Source organism: Plectropomus leopardus, chromosome 18 (genome assembly GCF_008729295.1).
Source record: "Plectropomus leopardus isolate mb chromosome 18, YSFRI_Pleo_2.0, whole genome shotgun sequence".
Lineage (NCBI taxonomy): Eukaryota > Metazoa > Chordata > Actinopteri > Perciformes > Serranidae > Plectropomus > Plectropomus leopardus.
In genome coordinates, this window is record NC_056480.1 from 5,790,176 (window position 1) to 5,813,907 (window position 23,732).

The following is a 23,732-nucleotide window of genomic DNA, read 5'->3' on the forward strand; positions in this document are numbered from 1 at the left end:
GAATGTTATTTTTTTTGGTGTAGGTTTAACCACATTTCTAATCGGTTTTCTATAAGTGTGCATGACAACAGACTGCAGACAGAGAAAGTAACAGCAGAGAGACCGGATGTCAGGAGTGTTAATACAAAGTCAGAGTACAACTGAAACTTCCAAACTAACAAATGAATCTTAAGAACTCTGAATAAGTCAAATTAAACTGCAGAACATTTGACTTTTTGTTAAATTCAGGCAATCATACAGTGAGACAAATTAACCATTATCAGGTGCACTACGGCCAGCTGTACAAAGACAGGTTATCTGATTTGTTATGTGACTGAGACTGAAGATGAAGTCCGTTTCATGTTTTAGTACGTGTATATGATGGTATTATGGAGTTTTATAGTAAAGTTTGGAAAAGAAGACAAGTATGAGTAGTATATCAAGAAGATACATGTATGAAAAACGTGTCACAACTGCAACTACGTTTTTGTGTAAGAAAAAAACATGAACACAGTGATTGTGCTGCATGGTTGTGTATTTACACTAACTGCTGTCATTTCTGCAGGTGTACTCGGTGCCTCCCTGCAGGACCAACCCCGCCCTCCAGGAGGGAAACTACGACTTCCCGCAGCCTCTCAAACACAAACAGGAAGGCATCTACGACGTACCGCCACCTGTCCTAAAACCCGCACAGAGCCCTCAGTCGCATTATGACTTCCCCCCCAGTGTGGAGCCTCCCGCTCATCACCAACACACAAACACCAACGGCAACGAAGGTATTTACGACGTACCTCCACCCGCCCTTCATTCAGGGGCGGGGTCTCACAGGGACGTGTACGACATCCCCCGCGGCATGCAGCCTTCCCAGCACAGAAGCTCGCCCGCCGACAGAGACGGGAGCAAAGGCATCTACGACATCCCCGCTCAGGCAGTAGCAGACGTGACGGACGGCGTGAATCGTCTGTCGTTCTCAAGCACTGGCAGCACGCGTAGCAGCATGTCCACCTCCTCGTCCTCCACGGGCTCCGGCTCTGAGGGCCGCCTCGCTCTGGACTTGGACGCCGCTCTGCAGAGGTTGTATCGCCTGCAGCAGGCCTTGGATGCCTCAGTTGGGGCTTTGCTTTCAATGGCAGCTTCCCCGCACTGGAGGACTTTTCCCTTCATGGAGCGCCACGCCAACGACATCCGCACAGTGCTGGACAGGGTCCGGGCCGCTCTGGGGGACTTTGTTGTGTTTGGTCGAGGTGCTGCGGCAAACGCCACGGCTCTGTCGGACTCTAGCCTGCACTGTAAGCTGAGACGGCAGCTGGGACGCCTGGAGGATTCACAGCAGATCCTCCTGCAGGTCTACCAGGTCCTGGAGAACTGCAGCTGGGCTCTGAATGCCCTAGCGTCCTCCAGCAAGCACCACAACAAGAGCGACGACCTGGACCGCTTTGTCATGGTCTCCAGGACTGTCCCAGACGACGCCAAACAGCTGGTGTCCACGATAAGCAACAGTGCTGAGCTGCTGTTCAGGCGGACGCACATGGACGGGTCGTTCTCGATCGGGAGCACGCCTGACGAGAACCTGATTCACCCACTCACCTCCCCCTCATCAGATAACGACAACTACGGAGGACAGACCAAACCCTTCCCCGTCCCCTCCAGCCAGGACAAAGACAACATGAACAACAGCGAGAAGTGCGTCAAAAGCTGGATGGAGGACTACGACTATGTTCATCTGCAGGTAAACCCTCAGAGTGAGAAAAGATTGAGCTAAGGGTGTTTTGTGCAGTATTTTGGTGAAAAACAGGAATATTTTACGCAGTTTAACCCTTTGAAACATGAGCAAATCGGTTTGACTTCTTTTTCAAAAACATGGGATGACAGCTATAAGCAACCAAAAAAGAAAGGACCCAGTTATTAGCAAGAATTTTTTAGTTAGTTACCAAAAATGCTCTAAAATTAGCAACAAAAAAGAGAGAAAGGTAAAATAAAACAGAAAATGACCTAAAAAAAAAGTGTGAAAATAAAATGAATAGAAATCATAAAAATTGTTTTTAAATATTTATTAATATAGTTTCTTGAGATTTTTTTCCTAGTTATTTGATTATTCTCTAATGAATCTCTCTCTTTCATTTTTTTTAATCTAATTTTTAGAAAATTTTCCTTTCACCTGTTGTTGTTTTTTTTTTTTTTTTTTTGGGTTTTTTTTTTTTTTTTTTTTTTTTGCAATATACCTTTTGCCTCTTGTTTTTGACAGTCTCGGTCATTCGTCTCGACCAGAATCTATTTTTTTAATACCATGACTGGTCAGAAATGTTTAAATTCTACAGACTATATTCGACTATAATATACAGCCTGTCTTTTTTCTATGAATCAAACTGTGAAACGCGACTGTGTGAGTACCTCCGAACGCGTCTTCTCATCGACTCGTCTTCCTCCGCAGGGCAAAGAAGACTTTGAGCGTCAGCAGAAGGAGCTGTTGGACAAAGAAAACATCATCAAGCAGAGTCAAGTCCAGCTGGGTCAGGAGCAGGTGAGACATTGTTGCACAGCTGGATTTTCTGTTAGCAATCATACATATGTATGTATCCGTTCTGTCAGATTCACACAGCTGTTGACATTTAGAGTCTCATGGGTGCAGAGAATTTGTATAACAAACAGGGAGTCGAACATTTGTAGACATTTTTTCCCGACCAGATGGCACCGCACTGCAGTACACAGTACATAGAAAATAAGTACACTGCGATTTGATGTGATGAAAATATATTTTCTCAATCAGCCTCTTACTATGTTCTGCTGTCTGTATGTGCTCCTTGGAAATATTGCATTTACAAGTTGCGAGCACATGAACAGCGTGGGAAATTGGGAAATTTCGATGATACCCGAGTTGTGATGTTTGCGTGACTTTTCATGGCAGAAAGCAAGTAAACAGTCACAACAACTGACCATAAAAAAAGGATATATATAGTGTTCTTTTGTGTCATTACTTGTTTCCATCATTTACTTTTAGTAGTTGCACATTTTAGTACATGCATCTATTATCTGTAGCAAGCAGCGATCAATCTCTTTTTAAAATGCTCAGCATGAAATGCAGCCCATCTTCTTTGCAGCTTCCATGTTGTTCCCACTTTACGACCTCAAAGCACAAATTCGACTTTCCACCTCTGAAACTATTAAATTCTGACATCACATAAATGCAGCAAGAGTTGCAGCCCTTCATGAACACACACATTTTTGAGGTTTCGTTAGAAATATCTGTGTTCTCCTCATTTGTGTTTGCACAGTCAGGAAAAGGTGATGTCCCGTACTTCTGTGCACCAATAAGCATTTATCAACAATTAATCAAAATAAATTGACAATCGTTGAGTTGTTTGCTTGTTTACCAACTTCTGTCAGTCGATTTGGTCAAATAACACTCACACAGGTCTGATGAGGCACTTTAGCTGAATTTTGAGGCTTTATCTCTTTATAAATAATAACCAAGGATGTTGTTTTTTTTAACTTAAACTTAAATTGTTGCTGATTTTGTGATTAATATTTAATGTTGTTGACAAAATTTTTAAGTGCTCTTAAGGTATTAACCTTTGTAGTCATAACTACCCCAAAATTTGTTCCTGCTTGACTGAACCTGTTATTTCTCCAAACTGACTAATCGTTAAGTTTATGAAACTCAAAAGTAGTGAAAAAAAACATCAAAACCTCACAAAGCCCAAAGTGATGTCTCAAACTTGTATGTTTTATTCAACCAAATTCAAAAACAATTTTTTGTTTATTATGGTACATGATGAAAGCAAGCTGCAAATCCTCATATTTAAAAGCTGGAACCACAAAATATTTGTCTACATAATCGCAGCAGGGTGAAATCAGTCACACTGCTCAGATATTCTCTCAACTCAAGTTGTAAATTTATGTGAAAAAACTTGCAATTATACTGCCAGAAAGTCAGTAGTTTGAGGAGCGACACAGTAAGCGAAGAGATGAAGATGTGGTGGATTAGTGGTGCAAACAGAAGAAAAGTCACAAAGGCTGAAATTAAAATAATAATTGTAATGGTAATAATGGTCACAATTAAAATTTTAATCTTAGATGCATTTTTACAAAAATATGGCTTCATACAAGCATCTCAGTAATATCAGAAATATAAGGCACGTGTTAACAAGCTCAGACAATAACGTGAATCTGTCGTCTTTCACAGATCAATCAGTTCAAGAAGCTGGAGCAGGAAGTGATCAAACCGGTGGAGAACGACGTCACGCAGTGGATCTCACACCAGCACTCTGGCGTAACCTCGGCGCCCCCCTCAGACTCCTCTCCCTCCACGCTCTCCCCCTCTACCCACGTGTGCGCTCGGGACCGCCAGCTGCTTGGCTTCTACTCGGAGCAGTGCGAGCAGCACTTCGTGACGCTCCTCAGCGCCGTGGACGCATTCTTCGGCTGCGTCAGCGCTGGGCAGCCCCCTCGCATCTTCGTGGCACACAGCAAGTTTGTCATCCTCAGCGCCCACAAACTGGTCTTCATCGGAGACACGCTGTCCCGGCAGGCCTCGGCACCCGAGGTGGCCAACAGGGTGATGAACTCCAGCAACGTGTTGTGTGACTTGTTAAAGACGGTGGTGGCCGCCACGAAAACGGCGGCCCTGAACTACCCGAACACGGCCGCCATCCAGGAGATGGTGGACCGAGTCACTGAGCTCTCGCACCACGCTCAGCAGTTCAAAGAGCAGCTGCTGCAAATGGCCAACTTGTGATTTTCACCCGTAGACTCCATGTGTACATTAATCTAACATAAATATATATATTTACAGTATATCTATATATATATTGCTCCTCATCTTTAAGTTTTGTTGTAAATAGTCTCTGTTCTGTAAATATTTGCTCTATTTTTGTGTAGATTGTTTTATATTATGGTATGAATATATATATGTAGATGCAGTATTGGTGTCTCTGTAGTTTTACTGTAGTTTTTCATAACATTCCTGTCGTATATTATGAAGCACCTTACGAGATGTCCTGTGTTTTTCATTTTCGCCTGTAGAGAGTCATTGATGTGTCTTACTGCTGGTGTGACAGTAAATCTTGTACGTCATGTTAATGTCGTTATAAACTGTACGTGTGTGTGTGTATGTGTGTGTTTGTGGAGCTCTCCACAAAGTAAAGGATTGTTCTTAACCATGTGACTGTGTCCGTTAATTTCACTGACATCACAGATTTGTTATAGTTAAGTGAAATTCCCACGACAGGAGTTGGAGGTTCAGGATAATCAGGATAAATGTGACACTTTAAATAATAATCATAAGCAAAAAGTCATTAAATTAAATTTTAGCAAAGTTATTTTACTTTAAACAATTAAATCATAATGAATGTTTACTTATAAGTAACGCCTTCATTTATGTTATTCTGGCAGTTTACTATTGCCCACATTATAACACTATACTATATATATATATATACATATTATTTTTACCCTCTGTGACTGACAAAAACCATTTTTGTCTTTTTAGGGAGAGCTGAGGATCTTTAGGGGGAGACAGCAGGTCAACAGTATACGCCACATATAGGTGGTTTAGATTATCTGAAAGATGGGAACCTGAGGATTATTTTGAGATGCGGATCAGCACTGTCTCCAGTTTTTTGATGCATAAATATGTTAAAAACAAATTTTGTTTCAGTTAGAAACCTATTCAAACTTTAAAAGATTAGACTGCACCAGGGCAGCAGATTGGCCCCCGTCAGTGTTAAATTATCGTATTATATATGAGATTTTTTAACATTGTAGCTCATAGGATTTTGTGATTTTAACTACTTCATATACTATTGGGTAATTATTTTTCAACAATATATTTAATTTGACAGTTTTCTGTACAGTCTTAATGTGAAAAAGTACAATATTTGCCTCTGAGAGGCAATGGAGCAGGCTATCAAGTTGCATAAAATGGAAATACTCAAGTACAAATACTGATAAATTGTACTTCAGTACAGTACTTGAGTAAATGAACTATCACCACTGGAATTTACATGACGAGTTAAGCATGACTCTGCGGTTAATAAATTAGAAAATTATATATCAGTGCAGGTTTTAAGCTTTTTATATGAAACCGTAGCAGCCCAACGTCTTGTCAAACTCCATCACGTCCTTGCGGACGCCTGCGGATGTTTTTGATTTCGCGTCATATCTGATCAGAGTTAGTTGTACCCCCTAATCTCAAGAAAAGGGTCGGTGAAAGATGGCGGCTGGACGAGGTGTCTGTGCCAAATAATTCCTCACTTTGCTCGCAGAACATTAGATTTGACACACGGAGAATAATGAGGGGCGAGGAAAAGGACGCTACATATGTTCTCTGGACCGTGAGAAACGTGTTTTTCCAGAGTGACCTGATCAGCTGCAGCACATTTTTTCTGGTTCAGTGTGGTGAATGGATGAAATGTACAGAAACGGACTCTTGGGAACATAAAGTTTGAGTCCCGGGCGTGACTGGCTGTAGGATGCAACTAAAAAACAGTGTTTTAACCTGACTGAAGGCGTATTCTCTCCCTGTGGAGGAGAAGCTGCTTCACACACAGACTGATGTGTGAAGAAGAGGTGACCACAGCCAGACTTCAGCTCCCAATCACGAAATCTCATTAAAAATCCTTCAAGCTCACACAGGCTGGTGCTTTACAACCAGCCCAACTGTTGTTATTATTCACTCTGAGCTCTCCAGGGAGACGAGAAAGAAAGGAATCTGCAATGACTTTTAAAAAAAGAGTTCGTATAAGACGAACTGCAGACAGACTGTAAATCAGGAGGCTCCATTATCTGCTTCTTCATCCCTCTACTCCATTTCAGAGGCAAATATTTTTCTTTTATTTACAACTTTAGTTACTTTAAAGATTCATATTGTCATCAGATAATCCAAATCAATTAATAAATGATCATACATTATTGTAGGTCAAAGCAGCCGGCAGTAATTAACCCTTTAACACCTGGATCAACATCAGTTTTCTTGTGCTGCATTCAGATGCTTTTTACAATCAGTTTATCCTCTGAAACCTGAGAACATTTTTTTGATTTCTTTCAAAAACATGAGAGAAAGATAATGGACAACTTGGCAAGAAATGTCCCACAAAATACAAAGCTAAAAAAACACGAAGGCAGTGACGTTTTTCAAAACAACTTGGCACGTGAAGGCTTCAGGACACTTGGATTACCTCAGAGGAGCAGTATGGAGACATTTTGTGGTTTTGTTATTTGTTTTTTTTTTTAAAACATTTGAATCCTGGACACTATTTGCTTCAATTGTTTGGCAGGTGAGTGGACAATAAAGCTTCACCTGACTTTCCATCGGCATGAGGGTGAGAAGATAATGTATGAATTTTCTTTTTTTGAACTATTCCTTTAATGTTGCAGCTTGGTCTATAATAATACATCATTACTTGCTGATTATATTTAGTTTTTTAACATCTCAATCTGCACCTACAGCTGACAGATACATTTAGTGCAGTAAAGACGTTTCTCTCTAAACTAGTATAGGCCTAAGGTAGAATAAAATGCTAACACTATTGACAATTACAAGCAAACTGCACTTAAGTACAATTTAAGTACTTCTACATTGTGAGCACTTTTTACTTGGCTACTTAAAGTATATTTCTATGCTAACACTTTTATATTTTTGCATGAGTAATATTTTGAATGCAGGGCTTCTATCTGTGACAGTTTTACACCGCAGTATTGCTACTTTTATATAAGCTGAAGCTCTAAATACTTCTTCCACGGCTGCATCTCAGGACATGTTTTGGCTCTGAACTAGTGAGAAAAATAGCTTTTGGCCGATAGATGTTTGAGACTTGAGGACAGATCGGTGAATCAATGAGTTATTTTAGTCCTGGCAGCTCTAATAAAACCATTCGGGCCAGAACACACAGTCCTGAGCTCCTGTGTGTGTGTTTATGTCACCGGGGCAGCGTGCCAAACATCTCATAAATTGCTGTGTTCGGTTTACCACAATTGCACAACGACGTAAAGGTGCAGCGAGACAGAGAGCTGAAGCTGCATTTTGCTGAATCCCCTGGAGCAGCTGTCCTGCTCCTCGATGAGATACCGTCTAGTCGGGCCCAGAAACAGCCAACAGGTGTTGGGACTGCTGAGGTGGAAATTTAGCAGTGACATAACGGATCACACAGTCAGCTGCTCACCTGTCTGAGTGAACAAACAAACAGCGAAAGGTCATCGCAGAGCTAATGTGTAATTCCTGCAGCCAACAGCAGGAGCACAGAGCTCAGCTGCATGTAGAGGAGAGAGGGGAGCGCTGCAGAGTCGATGTCATTTCCTTGGTTTACCACAATCATTTCCTGTGAAGTATTTGCAGGCTCTGAAATTACAGCTTCGTAGCTAAGCAGGAACTTTTTCTGCAGAAGCTGCTGCAGCTGCAGGCAGAAACGCTCTGAGGCCGAGGTGGCATCATTAGTATGAATAAAACGAGCAGCGAAGGTTTGCCTCAAAGTCAATTTACTGTGCGGGTGGTTTCTTAATTTTCTGCATGTGTTCCCAGTAGATGATGGACGCAGCAGATTCTCAACATTTGACTCATACCACAGTGAAAGGTATCAATTACTGCACTTTAAATAATGAAGATGCATTTTAATTAGATTTATGTTCCTGCAGTGTTGTAAGAAGTACTAAAGTACCCACAGTTTACAAATACTCTGTTACAAGTCAAAGTCCTGCATAAACTCAAAATCAGCAGTGGAAAGTAAATAAGTCCATTTACTCAAGTACTTCAACCTTTGAAACCTGGATGACATTAGTTTTCTTGTGCTGCATTCAGACGCCTTTCACAAGCTATTTAACCCTTTAAAACCAGAGTAAACTGGTTTGATTTCTTTGGATATAATGGGGGAAAAAGCCATGACCAACATGGCAAGAAATGTCCCACAAACTGCAAGAAATAAATCAAATATGACAAGGAAATTATCTAAAAATATCTTTAAAAGGATGGGAGGATTTTCAGAAAATTATCCAAAAAAGGGGAAGAAATATCCCGAAAACTATAAAACGCACGCTTCCTTCTGCGCAGTGATACGGGTGATGGGTGTAATTAAGTCGACAGAAAATAGTTCCTACATTAAACTGCTCCCAACAAGGTCTGTGGTTTATCCTGACCAACCAGGCCATAATTTCTGGAAAGACACATCGCTGCTGGGTTTTTCAAATGTATTTTTTGGCAGTTTGAGCACCACAAGCCCAGTGCCGTCTAGATCTATAATACTGAAGAGAAGGCAGAAATGTATGCGCCTGTTTTCTCCAACACTCAGCAACTCACACCAAAACTATCTAGACTGATAAATAGCAGTACAGGTAGGAGGAAAAATATGGATATTTTATTTTGGGGTAAACAGTCCCTTTAATGTTTCAGTAATTAGAACCCAATAATATAATAGAGATTATGGGCCATTGTGCATCAGAAGTACTTTTGGTACTTTCAGTACATGTTGAGAAAGAAAAATGTATATGTATAACTTTTACTCCTACCAGTACTTTTTATGCTACTTTTACCAAATTGCAAAGTAAATTATCTAAGATTCACTTTAATGTTGCAACAGTGCCTATGATTATGCATTGTAATTTATTTATTTCTTAACTTGTTCTAATACATCAATAAATTAATATGCAAAGTCACTATGGCTGTGATGATACATACAGTGTAATCAAAAGTACAATATTTCACTATTCATTGTAGCAAAGTATAAAGTGGCAGAAAATGAAAAACAAAAACAGTACAGTACAAGTACATCAAAATTGCATGCAAGTGTGGTACTTGAGTAAGTATATTGAGCTCCATCACTGTGTTTGTGGTGCATTTTTGGCTTTAAACTGCAGATATAAAGTTAGAACTGCAGATGCAGGATAAGTTTGTTGTTGCAGTCAAGAGTGACATTATAATTTGAACTTGAAAAGAGCTGACTGGCACAGAAAAGGATCTAAAAACACACCAGCTCTGGGGAAATTCAATACATTTGTCCGTCTGGATATATATAACTTTATCCCTCTGTTCCTCAACAACAGTTTAATCTTCAAGCCTCAGTGAGTTGTGTGTTTGCAGTCACAGTCGCTGCATTAAGTACGACTCTTCAGAAATACGCTAATGACCCTCGGGGCTGAAATGGATTAAGTCTTGTCAGAGACTAAACTGCTCTTTTAAAGCTCGACAGACTCAAATTACATTATACATACAGTAGATTAATTCACTGTACTGAGTCGTGGGGCAGTAATTTATGGCAGCAATCAGCCGACGGAGCTTAAAGGGCACAGAGACGAGGCATCAGCACATGTGTGTTTTAGTGTTTGTTTTATTTTTAGTGTTTTATTTGTGTGTGTTTTAGCATCTGTTTGCATCCATGAATTCCACTGAAAAACAAAAACAGATGCACTGTTAGAGAAACTTCATGACCCCTTCACTGATGACAAATGGGCAAAAAACCCATTGATAATCATTTTAATTCGTACCATTTTCATTTTTTGCTGTCAAACTAGAGATTGGAAAATATATTTGAAAATATTAGGGGAAAATATCTAGAATTAATTAATCAATTAATTATTAATTAATTCCATTTACATTTTTTTTAGCATGTTTTCCAAGTTTTTTTAACCATTTTTCTTTTCCTGTTTTTGCTACTTTTCAGTCATTTTACTTGTAACTTTTTCCTAATTTCCTACAAATTCAGTGTAATTTCTTGTTATGTTTCCCATTGTCTTCTTCACATGTATTTGAAAGATATTAAGCCAATTTGTTCAGGTTTCAAGGGGTTAAAGATCACAAATATAGTTTTATATCGGTCTTGTTTTCAGTTAAAAGATAGATCAGATCAAAGATCCAGCTGAAATAATTTCCGTCTTTATCCACAGTTCACACTCAGTTACTGAACAGACACAGTGATAAAACATGTACTATCTTGCTCATTTGGTCCCTTTTAGCTGCAACTCTGCAGTTTGTTAGTGTTTGTTTTCCATCAGTGCGATGCCGCCACCTTGTGTTCAAGCTTTATACGTCAGGGAAGCTGTTAGACCTGGGAGATTTCAGGAGACTTTGGGAGTGCTTTAGTTCACACAAAAGTCGTCAAGGTGACTCAAAGCTTTTTATCTGTTCATAAAAAAATGAAAAACTACTCTGGTACTGTGCTAAGAATATTGAGCTTAAACATCTGCAGTAAACTCTTCTTCTGCATTTCTAGAAGAAAACTTTACTTTTCCTGGAAGCTAAAGTCTGCAAAAGGTGTTTGATGAGTTCCAGATCTCCAGAAGACTAAATTAACATTAAAAAAGTAAAGAGATTTCTATAATTTTGTTCCTCGAGTGCTACACAAAAATCAGCCCTGTTCTCATACGTAGTAACAGCCCTGATGATCAGTGCTCAGATATAACAGGCATTTTAATGTATTTGGTTTAAAATGAGCTAATTGTAACCACTAATATACACTGTTTTGGAAATAAGTAAACTAACTAAACTAATTCTGTGTTTTAGTTGCAAAGTTTGAAAGTTACTTGTTACATTTGTACAAAGCTGCATGAAATGAAAGTCCTCAGGTGAAGTGCTCTGTTGTTGTTTTGACATACACCTGACTGCTGTCCCACCTGTGCCATTTTTGAAGACCTCATGACTCCTGACTCATCAACTCCACCGACTGGAAACCCCCCGAACCAGCTGAGTGATACAAGCTGCAGGACACACACACACACACACACACACACACACACACACACACTGTTTGACTTTCTGCTTTCATGTTAGTGAGACTGTACTAAAAAAAACAGACAAAAAAACCCAAAAACTGAATGATAAGGAAATGTGAGAGGAAACAGAGCAAGATATGTGTGTGTGTGTGGGTGTGTGTGTGTGTGTGTGTCCTGCACCTCGTATCACTCACCTGTTTTATATATATATATATATATATATATATATATATATATATATATATATATATATAAAGACGGTTTTTGGTTGTTTTTTTTAATTTAGGATGTTTCTAGGATTTTAGTGCATTTCTTAAAATTAGGACATTTCTCGGATTTTAGGACGTTTCTAGGATTTTGGGCCCTTTTCAAGATTTTAGGACATTGCTAAGATTTTAGGAAGTTTCTTAAATTTTAGGACTTTTCTCAGATTTTACAACGTTTCTAAGATTTTAGGACACTTTCAGGATTTTAGGACATTACTAAACAATTGATGAGATCAAATGACTAATATTTGTTTTTAGTTTTTTTTTCCCATTTTTGTTTCAGAAAGGAAAATTTAAACAGACCAAAAAGTACACTGGCTGTTTGGCTAGCCTCTGAACATCAGAAACATGTCCTGAGGACCTACACGGGCTACCAGAGCACCAGACACCCCACCTCACCGTAAACTTTTTGGCGTTTTTTAGGTCCTACAGTCGGCTACATGCACAGTCATTGAGCTAACAAGCTAGTAGGCTACTACGTGCTCGCAAAGACTTCCATCAAACACAAAATAACTGAATGTAAATGCCACTATAAACGCGTTACAGCATGTTTAACAACACAAACACAACATAAAAGTAAAAAAAAAACAAACAGGTAATTCTGTTTACCTTTCTCCGCGTGCGCCGCCATATTGCTGCGACGTCAAGTTGACCGACGCGGTCTACGGACTCTGAAAAGGTGCATTAACCCGTTTTAATGTCAGCGTGACTGGAGAGTAAAAATTTAAAGTTGTAACCTAAATGATTTGTGCTAACTTAACTTAACCTTTCTTCAATAACGGAAAATTTCTGAGCGTGCACTCAGAAAACGAGCCGCGCGGGGCTGAGGCGGTTACGAAGCGCGCGACACGTTCACTGCTAGTTCCCGCGAAACCACGCCCATCCGGCCGAAACAGCACTTTAAAAAAAAAAAAAAAAAAAAAAAAAAAAAAGCCCTATCGATACCACAAAGTTTTAGGGCCACACTGAGGTAAAAAAAAAAAAAAAAAAGAAAAGTTTTTTGAGACATCAAGAACAAGGATAAAGTCGTAGTTTCACGAGAAAAAAAAGTCGTACTTTTATGAAAAAAAAACTCATAATGTTACAAAAATAGTCACAATTTCACGAGAAAAAAGGTTGTAATTTTACAATAAAAAACACTTAATTTTATGTGAACAAAGTCATAATATTACGAGAATTAAGTCGTATTTTACAAGACAAAAAAGCTGTAATTTTACCGGCACACAACAACAGGGACAGTGGTTGCAAATGTCATGACCTTGGAAAAGTGTCGTAAAAACTTTAATAATTTTGTAACACCATTTTAAATACGTAATTATGATAATTATGTAGTTTCTTCCCTACTTTTTTTTCCTTCCTAAACATTTGTCCTTAGCTTTTTAAAATAATTTTCAAAATCTATTAATTTTTTTAAATTTTTCTTTTTAATCATTTGCTCATTGCCTTTATTCCCATGATTCTGAAAGAAAGCTACATGAAAAAAAAGTGATGCTGCTCCAGGTTTCAAAGGGTCAAAACCATTCAGTTATCAGAAGATTTGATTGTTTATCTGTCACAAAAGGGATAATAAATAACAACAAAAAAACATTTAACAACAAAAAACATCGCTATCAGATAAAATAGCCAAACTATTACTTTAAACATTATTAACCCAGATTTTCACCATCAGTGCATCCCTACGATGTATATTCAAAATTTTTCTAAAACAGACATTAATTCCAAAACCATTTCCAGGTCTGGAAAAGTTTTTCTAATTTCATAACCTTTCCAGGAATTTTATGACCCTGTTTGAACCATCAATCACATTAACTCCAGAGTGACTTTTTCCCCAAAACACAAGAAACAAACAGGTCAGAGCTGGTTACATTTATGGCATTATTTATTTGAAGCTTGCGCTCCACTGAAGAAGAAAATAAATCACTGCTGATAAAAAGGTGCAAGAGTTACATGAGTTGTACTTGGAGGGAGAATAATACATAAATATTGATTAGTTCAGCTTTGTTTCGCCCTGCGATGCAAACCAAGCTGCTGTCGGCTGTACAAAAAGGAGGCCATGTGACAAAGTGGATGCCATCTAGACAGGCACTGGTGCAGACGGAGGCACGGGGAACGGGAGGGTTCGGACACCGCTCGCTCGGGCAGCAGGAAGCCTTGTTTCATCGCTCCTAAGCTGATAATGTGTTAAACTGAACACTGACAGTTCCTTGAAACGTTCTCCTGACTCTTCAAGTATAAATCTATTTTTAAAAAAAAAAGGAAGGAGAAGTTGCAAGAAAAAGGTCACATTTTTAAAACTGGAATGAAGTTATTTGTCATCTTTAAGCGTTATCTACCGTGTTTCCACCTCGAAAAGTCCACAATATGCAGAGGAACAACAAAATGACAGCACAAACATTCCTTCCATTGCACTTTGTCAAAGAAAACAAACGTGTCAGTTGCACGAACCACTGTTTCAGTTTATCTTCAGTTGTTCTTGTTGAAATGACGCAGACGAGCTCACTTTTATCGACCTACACAAGATTAAAACATTAGAACATCTGTGTGTGTGTGTGTGTGTGTGTGTGTGTGTGTGTGTGTGTATCTTCAGACTCCTCGTGGTGGCAGGAAGCAGCGTGGCGCTCGTGAAAGCCGGCCGTCACTTTAGCAGGATGACAGTGGAGCCCCAGACTCACAGCTCGTAATTAAACATAAAGACACACAGAAATGGACAGTAATGGCTTTTCCCTTTGAAACCAGGAGGTCTGCCTGGTCAGTGTAAAGTGTCTTGGTGAGGAGGACAGCTGAGTGTCCACACGGTCCTTGTGTAGTGTAGAGCGCGGGGTCGAGAGGGGTCATGGAGGGCGCACTGTGGCGTGTGGGTGATCTACGACGTGCTTTCTGGAGCAGCAACTCTTTGGCGTGCGGTCCTGGGCCGACTTCTTGTCGCGGCGTTCGCTGTACGTTCGCTCTTGGTTTCGGACGGCTGCGTTTCGGCCTGCGGGGTGCTGGCGTCCCCGACAAGTTCACGCAGGAACTTGAACTTGGACAGGAAGAGCTGCCACACTACATACCAACCTGAGGGGCAAAGAAGGGAAATCTCTGTCACACACGATAAAGGCTCTTACAGCCGCAGGTGCAGAACAGGGTCGAGCGTTTCCTTCCAAATAATCGCCACCCATCACCAGAAGGTCGTTTAACAGCACTTCCTGCTGTTTTAAGGTATTTTAAAGAATCCTCAAACTTTATTCACCAAGATGCAGGACTGAGCGCTGCAGAGACGTTCCTGCCTGCTGCTGTTAGACTTCTCAATGCTCTGAAATAACCATTGTTTCCAACTACTGCACTTCAGCACACTGAAATTTTATAATAATAGTTTTTTATTATTGGATATTTTTCAGAAGTGAGTGTTTTTCAGTATGTATTATTTAGTATTTATTTTAGAGATTTTCTTTATTTTTCCTGTGGATTATTGCTTCTACGTTATGTGTGCTTAGCTGTAAATAAACTGCTGTATCAAAGGTAATTTCCAAAGGATTAATAAAGTATCTATCTATCTATAACTGATCTTTCGTTAACTGATGTTTTGATACAGTATCCCTTTTCACATCGGATTCATTACATATTGTCAAACTTTTCGGTTTTATTCACCAAGGCATACAAGACAAACATTTTCTTCACAAACGTAACCCTTAGGGACTGTTTGGCACATTTTACACGCTTTTCAGTCCTCTTTTTTGGATAATTTTGGCTGTGTTCATGCATGATGTGGCATACATTTGGTAAAATTATGTATTATTTTTTAATATTGGAATTTCCAGCTCAGCTCCTTCAATTAGCCTGAAACACCCCGTGTAAACAAAATTGTTAAATTCATACTGTGAAGTGCAAGAATTGCTCCATTGACACCCGTTCAAATTGTGACTTTTTGATCCCACGGCCATCGAAGCATGAAAACATGCATTGTATTATGTCTTGGTGTCATTCTGGGCTTTTGGCTTTGAATTTGTAAGTTTTACTATTTTCCACCTGATGATGTCATTTTTACCATATCCGGCATACGGAGAAAATACATGCTTTTTCCACGAGGTGCAATCAATGTTGCTGCAAATCACTGACATAACCCAGGCTGTGATGATAAAAAAATCTACTTTGCATGTAGTTTATTGAAAATAATTCATTTTTTTGTGTTTTTTTCCCCCATCTAAAAACATACTGGCATCATGTCAAAAACCTGGAATTTAATGGTTTGAAATTCTGAAAAGTAGTGAATATTTGATATTTTGATTTTGAAAAGTGCATTTTGTGCGCAGAGCAATACTAGTGTGTGTAATACTGAGGCACACCCTAAAAGTTGACTTTCACCTACAGTTGAGGAGATACGTTTGGAGGAAGTGAAACTCATGATCAGAATAGTCTCTCATATGAGTCTTACTCACAGTGCGCTCACTTCTGCGATGAATTAAATAGTGAAAATTAAATATTCCTCATTTTTCTGGGGAACCTCAGAAACTATCCCAAGGACCCTGTGTTGAGAACTGCTACATTAAACAACCAAACGTCAGTTTAAATTAGCTCTGACTTGCCCAATTACTGTTTTAAATTAACTCCCATGTACACACATAATAATACATCAATAATAATAATGATGCAATATTATTATAACATGACACACAGGAGCTGAATGCTTTTACTTTTGAATCTTTTGGTACATTTTGCTGATAACACTGCTGCACTTTTACTTAAATAAAGTTCCGATTTCAGAACTTAAAAGATAAAATCATGCCACATTTTCCATCTTTCTCTGCTCCGCCTACACCTGATTATCTGGCTCAGGTCTTTCCAGATGGTTAAAAGCTCCTCGGGTGCAGCAGAGGAGGAGCAGCCACGGTTTGGAGGCGAATGATCCGACTCCTCTGCTCCTGATAAAAATAGAAACTCCTCACTGAAATTGAAACTTGACGGTCAAAGACATTCAATACAATCTGACCTGTCGTACAGATTTAAAGGAATAGTTGTACATTTAGTGGAAAAACTGTTATTCTCTCTGTAAATATTTGTATTTATCATATACACATTTAGGGACTGTTTGTTACTTATGAGGGGGGAATGGATGGAGCAAAAAGGGTAGACCTGATCAAATAATTTTTTTATCCACTGGGGAGGGACTAATGTGTTTTAGTTTGGGTTAAGCGAGGGCCATACATAAATGGTTGACATTTGAGTTCATTTTACCAGCAATTTTTCATAATAAAAAAATGAAGAATTCAAAATTACACCATTTATCACAGCCAGAAACTGTAAAAGCAGAAACTATCATTGGATCTTCACATTTCTGACAGTCCTTTGTGACATAATGTGTAACGAATGCTTCTGACAGAAAAAAAATAACCAAATCTCAGTTAAAAATTTTGTCAAAAATCAACGTTTGCACGAAGTAACCAGCGTGGCCAAGAAAAGTACAAAACAAAGGCTTCATATATTTCATCTTCAATGTATAACTTTCAAACATTAAGTTTTTAAAATTGTATTTCTAATTTATGGTAGAAGGACCACTCATTTTCCTCTAGTCATTCAGGAAGGCTGAAGAAATAATATTTGTAGCTTCAGAAAGGGTTAAAAAATAAAAACACAAAGCACAGTCACACCCAAGCTACCCAACTCCTCCTGATAAATAAAGAACAGTCCCTTGCTACATTCCTGTTTATATTTATTTGCTGTTATTGTCTAATCTATATTACCTTTTAATCTTTTTATCTTTGCACCATTTCTAATGGTGATAATTATTTATAATTATTATAATTATTTTACTTTATTTTTAATCATTTAGTAATTAATTTGACCCTTTATATCTTATCTCTTAACTTTCTTTTATTGTAAATCTGTATCCTCCTGCTGTGTAAAGCACTTTGAATAGCCCTGTTGTATGAAATTTGCTATACAAATAAAGCTGCCTTGCCTTGCCTACTTTATTAAATATTTAAACTTGCTCTTTTTTATGTTTTAAATCACATTTAGTTTACACGTGGTAATTTTTTAAAACATATTTCTGTTGTAGAAGGAGTGGGACTTAATATTTCCACTGGCAGAGACTGCTTCAGTATAGCTGTTTAGCAAATGATAAATAAATAACTTATCATCTTTTTAAGTCTCTTATTAGCTTTCAGTTTCGTGTGCACGCCAAAAACGGTTTCCCAATGCGATGACCAAGCATTTCCAGCAGCTACCGTGTGGCTCGGAGAGTTAGCTTGTTATGTAAGTAACTTATGAAGGTTATTTTTAAACTCACCAAACAGCATGAAAAGCAGCGCACAGACCAGTGTGGCCACAATGACCAGCAGCGTGAGCCCGACACTCTGCCACATCTTAGCCGGACACCTGACAGCGACACCAGCATAAGGAGGAGGCTGCGGCGTGTTTTCGGACCGCAGACACACAGACGCGCAGCTAGCTGGCTGTTAGCCGCCTGGCAGCGGAGTCAGACAGCCGGCCTCAGAAAAACAAACACATCGCTCAGCCGCTTGTTTGCTAGCGGCTCTGCAGCTAACGTTAGCTCGCTGGTTATAAACGGAGCCGTTTAACAGACAAAATGTAGCTTTATCTAAAGTTAGCTGACGTTAGCTGGTTGCGGCAGAGTAAAGTCCTTCTTCTGTGTGCTACATAACTGCGACAGTTACAAGAAAGTCCTCACAGACAGAGACAAAGCTGTAGCTACAGTAACTGGGTTAAGACAACAATATCGGCGTCATGAGACCGACTCAAACTGCGCCTGCGCCAACTCCATTTGACCTCTGGGTAATGAAGTTTATTTTAGGTTTCAAGTTTTAAGTAGTTTTAACTCTGTAACCTGGATTGACGTCAGTTTTCTTGGGCTGACGCCTTCCACAAGCATTTAAACCTTTGAATATATATCATTGTATTCTTACTTATGTATATCTGTTGTCCATTGTAACATTGCACACATATGTATTTTTTTTGTATTTGAAATTACATACTAGATTTACACATTGTAATGTCGCATAAGGCACAGTTGTATCTTTACACACTCAGCACATTATCCATATTGTATTTTAAATACAGTATTCACATATTAGCGCAAATTTTCTACTACTGTATTTCTTCCCATTTATATTTTTACACACTGACGTTCTCAGCATATTATACATACTTTATTTCTTTTTAAATATTTAAAATATTACATGTTGGACTGATTGGTTACTATTAATGTATTCTATTTTTACATTTTCATTTTTACATACTTGCTATTATTCTATACGCTGGCATCAGAGTGACTGTAATGAACCAATGACCCTCCATTCCCCAGGTCACGTCTCTGCAGACTGAGCCACTGTCACCCCAAGCTTAGGCACTCTGACACCTTATTTACATTCAAAGTACAAGAAAAAAAAAACCCTGCAAGAATCAAACTTATTTTCATTGTAAATTAGAAAGTCGTTGGGACCCCAGCACCCTATTGAGGACCACATTTGGCCTACGAGCTGTAAACTGAGTATCACTGAATACAGATATCTTTATATTTAGTTTGGCTTCCACTTACTTTTGCAATATAATTTTAAAGCTCTATTGCATTAATGCAAATATCCAGCAGGAGGCGTCATTATCACACATCTGTTACCTGCTGAATTGTTTTCAGGTAACACATCACTTAACTAAAATCATCCGCCTCATTTTTTAGATCATATGCATTTGTCACTGCAGCAAAACATGTAAGTTGCATGGGATTTTATGTTGACAAAAGTAAAGACATTTCCACCACAAGCTGATGCAGAAAAAGCACAAATGGATACATGGAAATTCACAGAGGTGCAGAAAATGAAGTGTTTGATACTCAAAATTTTGTTGTTTTACATCATTATAGATTAGATTATGTTATTCTGTTATTATCAATGAGAAAGAGCAATCTGATGCTGTTTTGTCCATTTTAGATAGTCAATATACTACTGAGTAGAAAAATAATAATAACAACAACAATTATCATCATCATCATCTATTTATAGTCTTTTTAAAAACAGAGCTTACAGTGCTGTGACAAACAAACAAAGCAATGGCAGAAACATGTTACTCGGGAGATAATACAACAAACATAAGAGAGACAAAACTTGGGTAGAGTTCAAATAAGAGGGAAAATAAAGCAAAATAGGCCTACAGGATGCAAAATGTCAGTAATTAATAAATGCATATAAAAAGACGAAAAGCGAAAAAAGCAATAAATCAACAAAATAAACAGGAGATAAAACAAATTTCAAATAAATAAAAAGCAATACTGCATTATATATATATATATTTATGTGTAAAAAGCCAACATTAACTATAAGTATGAGAAAAGGTCAGTGGGGCAAAAGTATACAGTATTTGTCAGTATAAAGTAGCATATTTTAGAAATACTCTAGCAAACTACTTCAAAGTTGTACTTTATAACAGTATTGAGTAAATGTACTTGGTTGCATTTTACAGCTGTGTGATTCAGCATGTGTCCAAGTTAAAAACACTGCTGAAAAACAAAGTGAGATGACCTTTAATATAAATAAATACATATATATTATAAATAAATTCAGGAGTATATAACTAGTAAGAGTTTACGCAGTGTATTCAGGTCCACGTCACCCTGTCAGTCACAGCCACTCCTTGTGTGAGCTCGAGGGACAGACATCAGGTCTCAACTTGTGTGCCCTTGCAGTGAAGCGTACCCGTTCACGCAGAGCGAGCAGCCTCAGGATTTGCATATTATACTTAAGTGCAGTGAGAACATGAGTCACCCTTCAAGATGCCATTTAGATCACGTGCTAGTGGAACGCGGTGTCTCGCCAAAATATGTGCGGTCAGCCCAGAAGAGTCTGTGTTTGTTATTTCAACTACATGGTTATAGTTTAATTGTTTAAAGTGGTTATGACTGATATTTTAATAATAATAATTAATAATAATAATAATAATGCATCAAATTAACCCTTTGAAACCTGGATCAACATCAGTTTTCTTGTACAGACACTTTTCACAAGCTATTTGACCATTTTCAAACAAACATTTGTTTAATTTCTTTCAAAAACACAGGGAAAAAAGAGGTAATGGTCAACTTGGCAGGAAATGTTCTACAAATAACAGAAGTCAGTAAAAGGTGACAAGATAATTAGCTAAAAATTATTTTTAAAAAAGGGGATTATTTGAAAATTGTCCCCCAAAAAGTGGAGAAAATACAATAAATATATATAAAATATACAATATAAAAAGTAATAATTTTCAGCACTTTTTAAGGTCATTTTTTTTCAAGGTAATTGGTTTCCAAGATTATTTCAAATGAGAGCAACCTGTCAGATTTTACAATGCAGGTTGAAAGACTTGTTGTCTAAAATATAGAGTAAAAGTACGCATTTGTCGAAAATTAAAATACTAATATACAGTACAAGTAGCTTCAAATTATACTTGAGCCGAAATGCACTTGTATATCTTTATTTAACACGTTAAAAGTTTATGTGGCCCTCCTGTTTTCATCGATAATCCACTCTTCTTTTTGCTGTTTGTTGCTTTAGTGTCCTTGTTTACCCACAAATCATTTTTATCTCTCATTATCTACAGTGTGCTGAAAGAACATTTCCCCATTCCACATACTTATTCGTGTGTGTGCGTGTGTGTGTGTGTGTGTGTGTGTGTGTGTGTGTGTGCGCACATAAGGTGCCAGTGTGTTAATATGTATTTAGTCAATATCGAATTGCAGCGTAAGCGGGGAAGTACACTGACAACACATTCATGGAAAACTGTTTCCTTGAATGAGTCATAAAGCAGCTTGTTGTGTTTGTTAAGTGGCCCACATTGATCACACTGTGTGGGAAACAATATGTGAAGCAAACAGCGACCACACAACTGCTCATTAAATTTCACACCTGCCTCTTGCAAACACAATATATGGTTACTGACTTCATGACGATTAAAAATTTTTTAATGTCTGATCTCAGTAATACTGATGATTATCTGTTGCTCTTATAAACACATATTTGACGGCTCAACGTTCCTCCTGATGTTTGTTCAAACCTGCCATTACCACAGATGAACTTTTGACTTGATGTGTTCAAACTGCACAGAAGAGATGTTTTACAGAACGTATGGCAGGTAAACATCAGTGCTATTCAAAGACGGTGAACCTGCTTTGCATATACACTCCTCAGCTAAGCAAATTTACTCACTGTGCTTAAGTGCAAATTTGAAGTATTTGCACTGTCATCAACATGTTTCCAGTTTAACACTTTGAGCAAATTGGCTCGATATGTTTGGGTAGAAAGGGATGCACAATTTAAACAAGAAATGGCCCAAAAATGATTAATAAGTTTGTAAAAAGTTATTAAAATTAGACCTGAAAATAAGCACAAAAAAAGAAAGAAAGGTTCAAAAATAAACTAAGGAAAATGACGTCAAGGGAGTGCTAAAAAAATCATTTTTAATACGCAATTAAGAGAATTATACATTTTGTTTTCTGGACATTTTCCCCTTGTTTTTTTTCCCTTCAGCTAATTTTCAGATCTTGTCCGTGTCACCTTTAACTTTTTTTGCAGTTTGTTGGCCATTTCTTGCCAAGTTACTCATTATGTTTTTTTCCTGTGTTTTTGAAAAACATCAGACCAGTTTTCTGTGGTTTCAGGGGTTGAAATGATAGTGAAAGGTTTCTTCTTACTTCAACCCAGAAGGTATTATTGTACTTTTTACTTTACATCATTAATCTATTGAGCTGCAGTGAGATTTTTCATTAAAAACACACAATGACCTCATGCACTGATATAGACCACATTTAACAGGGTGAGACCAAGTCATTGTTTTGTTGTAAGTCTCAAGTCTTTGCATTTAAAAAAAAAAAAAAAAAAAAAAAAAAAAAAAAAAGAGGAATTATTATTATTATTATTATTTATATGGGACTTTTCAAGCTGAAGCACAAAGTGATTTCCAGATTTAAAAAATTACGGAATAAAAATAAAATATCAAAATATCAGAAACCCCATGTGGCCTCCCCAAAATAAAGAACATTAAAACACAAAAATCAAACAGCACTGCACGCACGCATGAGCAGATGGAGGTGCGAGTGTAAAAATACAATTTCATTTATAAAGTTACATTTGGACAAAGGTATCACAAAAACAAATGCAAAAGCACATTCAATGAACAAGTTTTCACTTATTTTTTTTTATTTATGGTAAATCCTGCCCTAAATAATTGTGCATCATTGTAACTCAAGACTGTTAGTTCACCTTGACATTTTACTCGAAGGGCTAATTAAAGGGAATTATCGCCCAACCCTCTGAGCAGTTGGCAGTGAAAGCATAAACATACATGGTGCCAATATGACACAAAAATTCATTATAATAGCTAGACGCAGATTTTTATGGCTGAACAAATCATATCTGTTTGCATTAGGTGTATCCAGCAGAGTGGATTATGAGCGTACCTTAACAGGGTGCTATCCTTTAAAACCTTTTTAGTGGCATTAAAATCCACTTTTTCCCCTTAACATTTTTAAATAAAGATACAATTTGTATCAACACATACTGCCTCTTTTTATCCAGTTCACTGAGGCAACTTACAGTGCAACATACAGTACTGTGCATAAGTATGAGGTTACCATACATTTATTGTTTTAGCAAAGTTGTAGTATAGTAGTTTTAGCTCTATCTATCTATCTATCGATCTATCTCTCTCTCTATATATATAATATATATATATATATAAATATCTTAATACTGTGTACATATTTCCTGTATGTTCTTGTTGTATTTTAATAAAGAGACTACTGAGAAATAAATATGTATGATCATTATA

At 37.9% G+C, this 23,732-nt stretch overlaps 2 protein-coding genes and 1 long non-coding RNA gene across 3 annotated transcripts in view; 1 reads left to right on the forward strand and 2 right to left on the reverse strand.

Annotated features, from left to right (window-relative positions):
- Window positions 1-5,140, forward strand: part of nedd9 (neural precursor cell expressed, developmentally down-regulated 9) — a 38,618-nt gene extending 33,478 nt beyond the window's left edge. Inside the window, exons 5-7 of the mRNA XM_042506507.1 lie at window positions 545-1,708; window positions 2,411-2,500; window positions 4,163-5,140. Coding sequence (XP_042362441.1) covers window positions 545-1,708; window positions 2,411-2,500; window positions 4,163-4,714 — 1,806 coding nt within the window. The 3' untranslated portion in view covers window positions 4,715-5,140. The remainder of the gene's footprint in view (window positions 1-544; window positions 1,709-2,410; window positions 2,501-4,162) is intronic.
- Window positions 5,141-11,593: 6,453 nt separating this feature from the next.
- On the reverse strand, window positions 11,594-12,751 carry LOC121957555. The gene is made up of 3 exons (XR_006106789.1): window positions 12,706-12,751; window positions 12,549-12,610; window positions 11,594-11,658 (listed from the first exon to the last, which is right to left on the reverse strand). It is a non-coding gene; the product is annotated as an uncharacterized LOC121957555 (long non-coding RNA).
- A 1,049-nt stretch (window positions 12,752-13,800) lies between these two features.
- Window positions 13,801-18,667, reverse strand: smim13 (small integral membrane protein 13). The gene is made up of 2 exons (XM_042506612.1): window positions 18,205-18,667; window positions 13,801-14,993 (listed from the first exon to the last, which is right to left on the reverse strand). The coding sequence occupies exons 1-2, from the start codon at window positions 18,278-18,280 to the stop codon at window positions 14,803-14,805; spliced, it is 267 nt and encodes an 88-aa protein (XP_042362546.1). The 5' UTR covers window positions 18,281-18,667; the 3' UTR covers window positions 13,801-14,802.
- Window positions 18,668-23,732: the final 5,065 nt, after the last annotated feature.

Bases quoted from the DNA above. Each gene is read 5' to 3' on its own strand.
- smim13 (XM_042506612.1), bottom strand. From the start codon at position 18,280: ATGTGGCAGAGTGTCGGGCTCACGCTGCTGGTCATTGTGGCCACACTG. The intron at 14,994-18,204 runs GTGAGTTTAAAA...TTTGCCCCTCAG, and splicing joins GCTGCTTTTCATGCTGTTTG to GTTGGTATGTAGTGTGGCAG.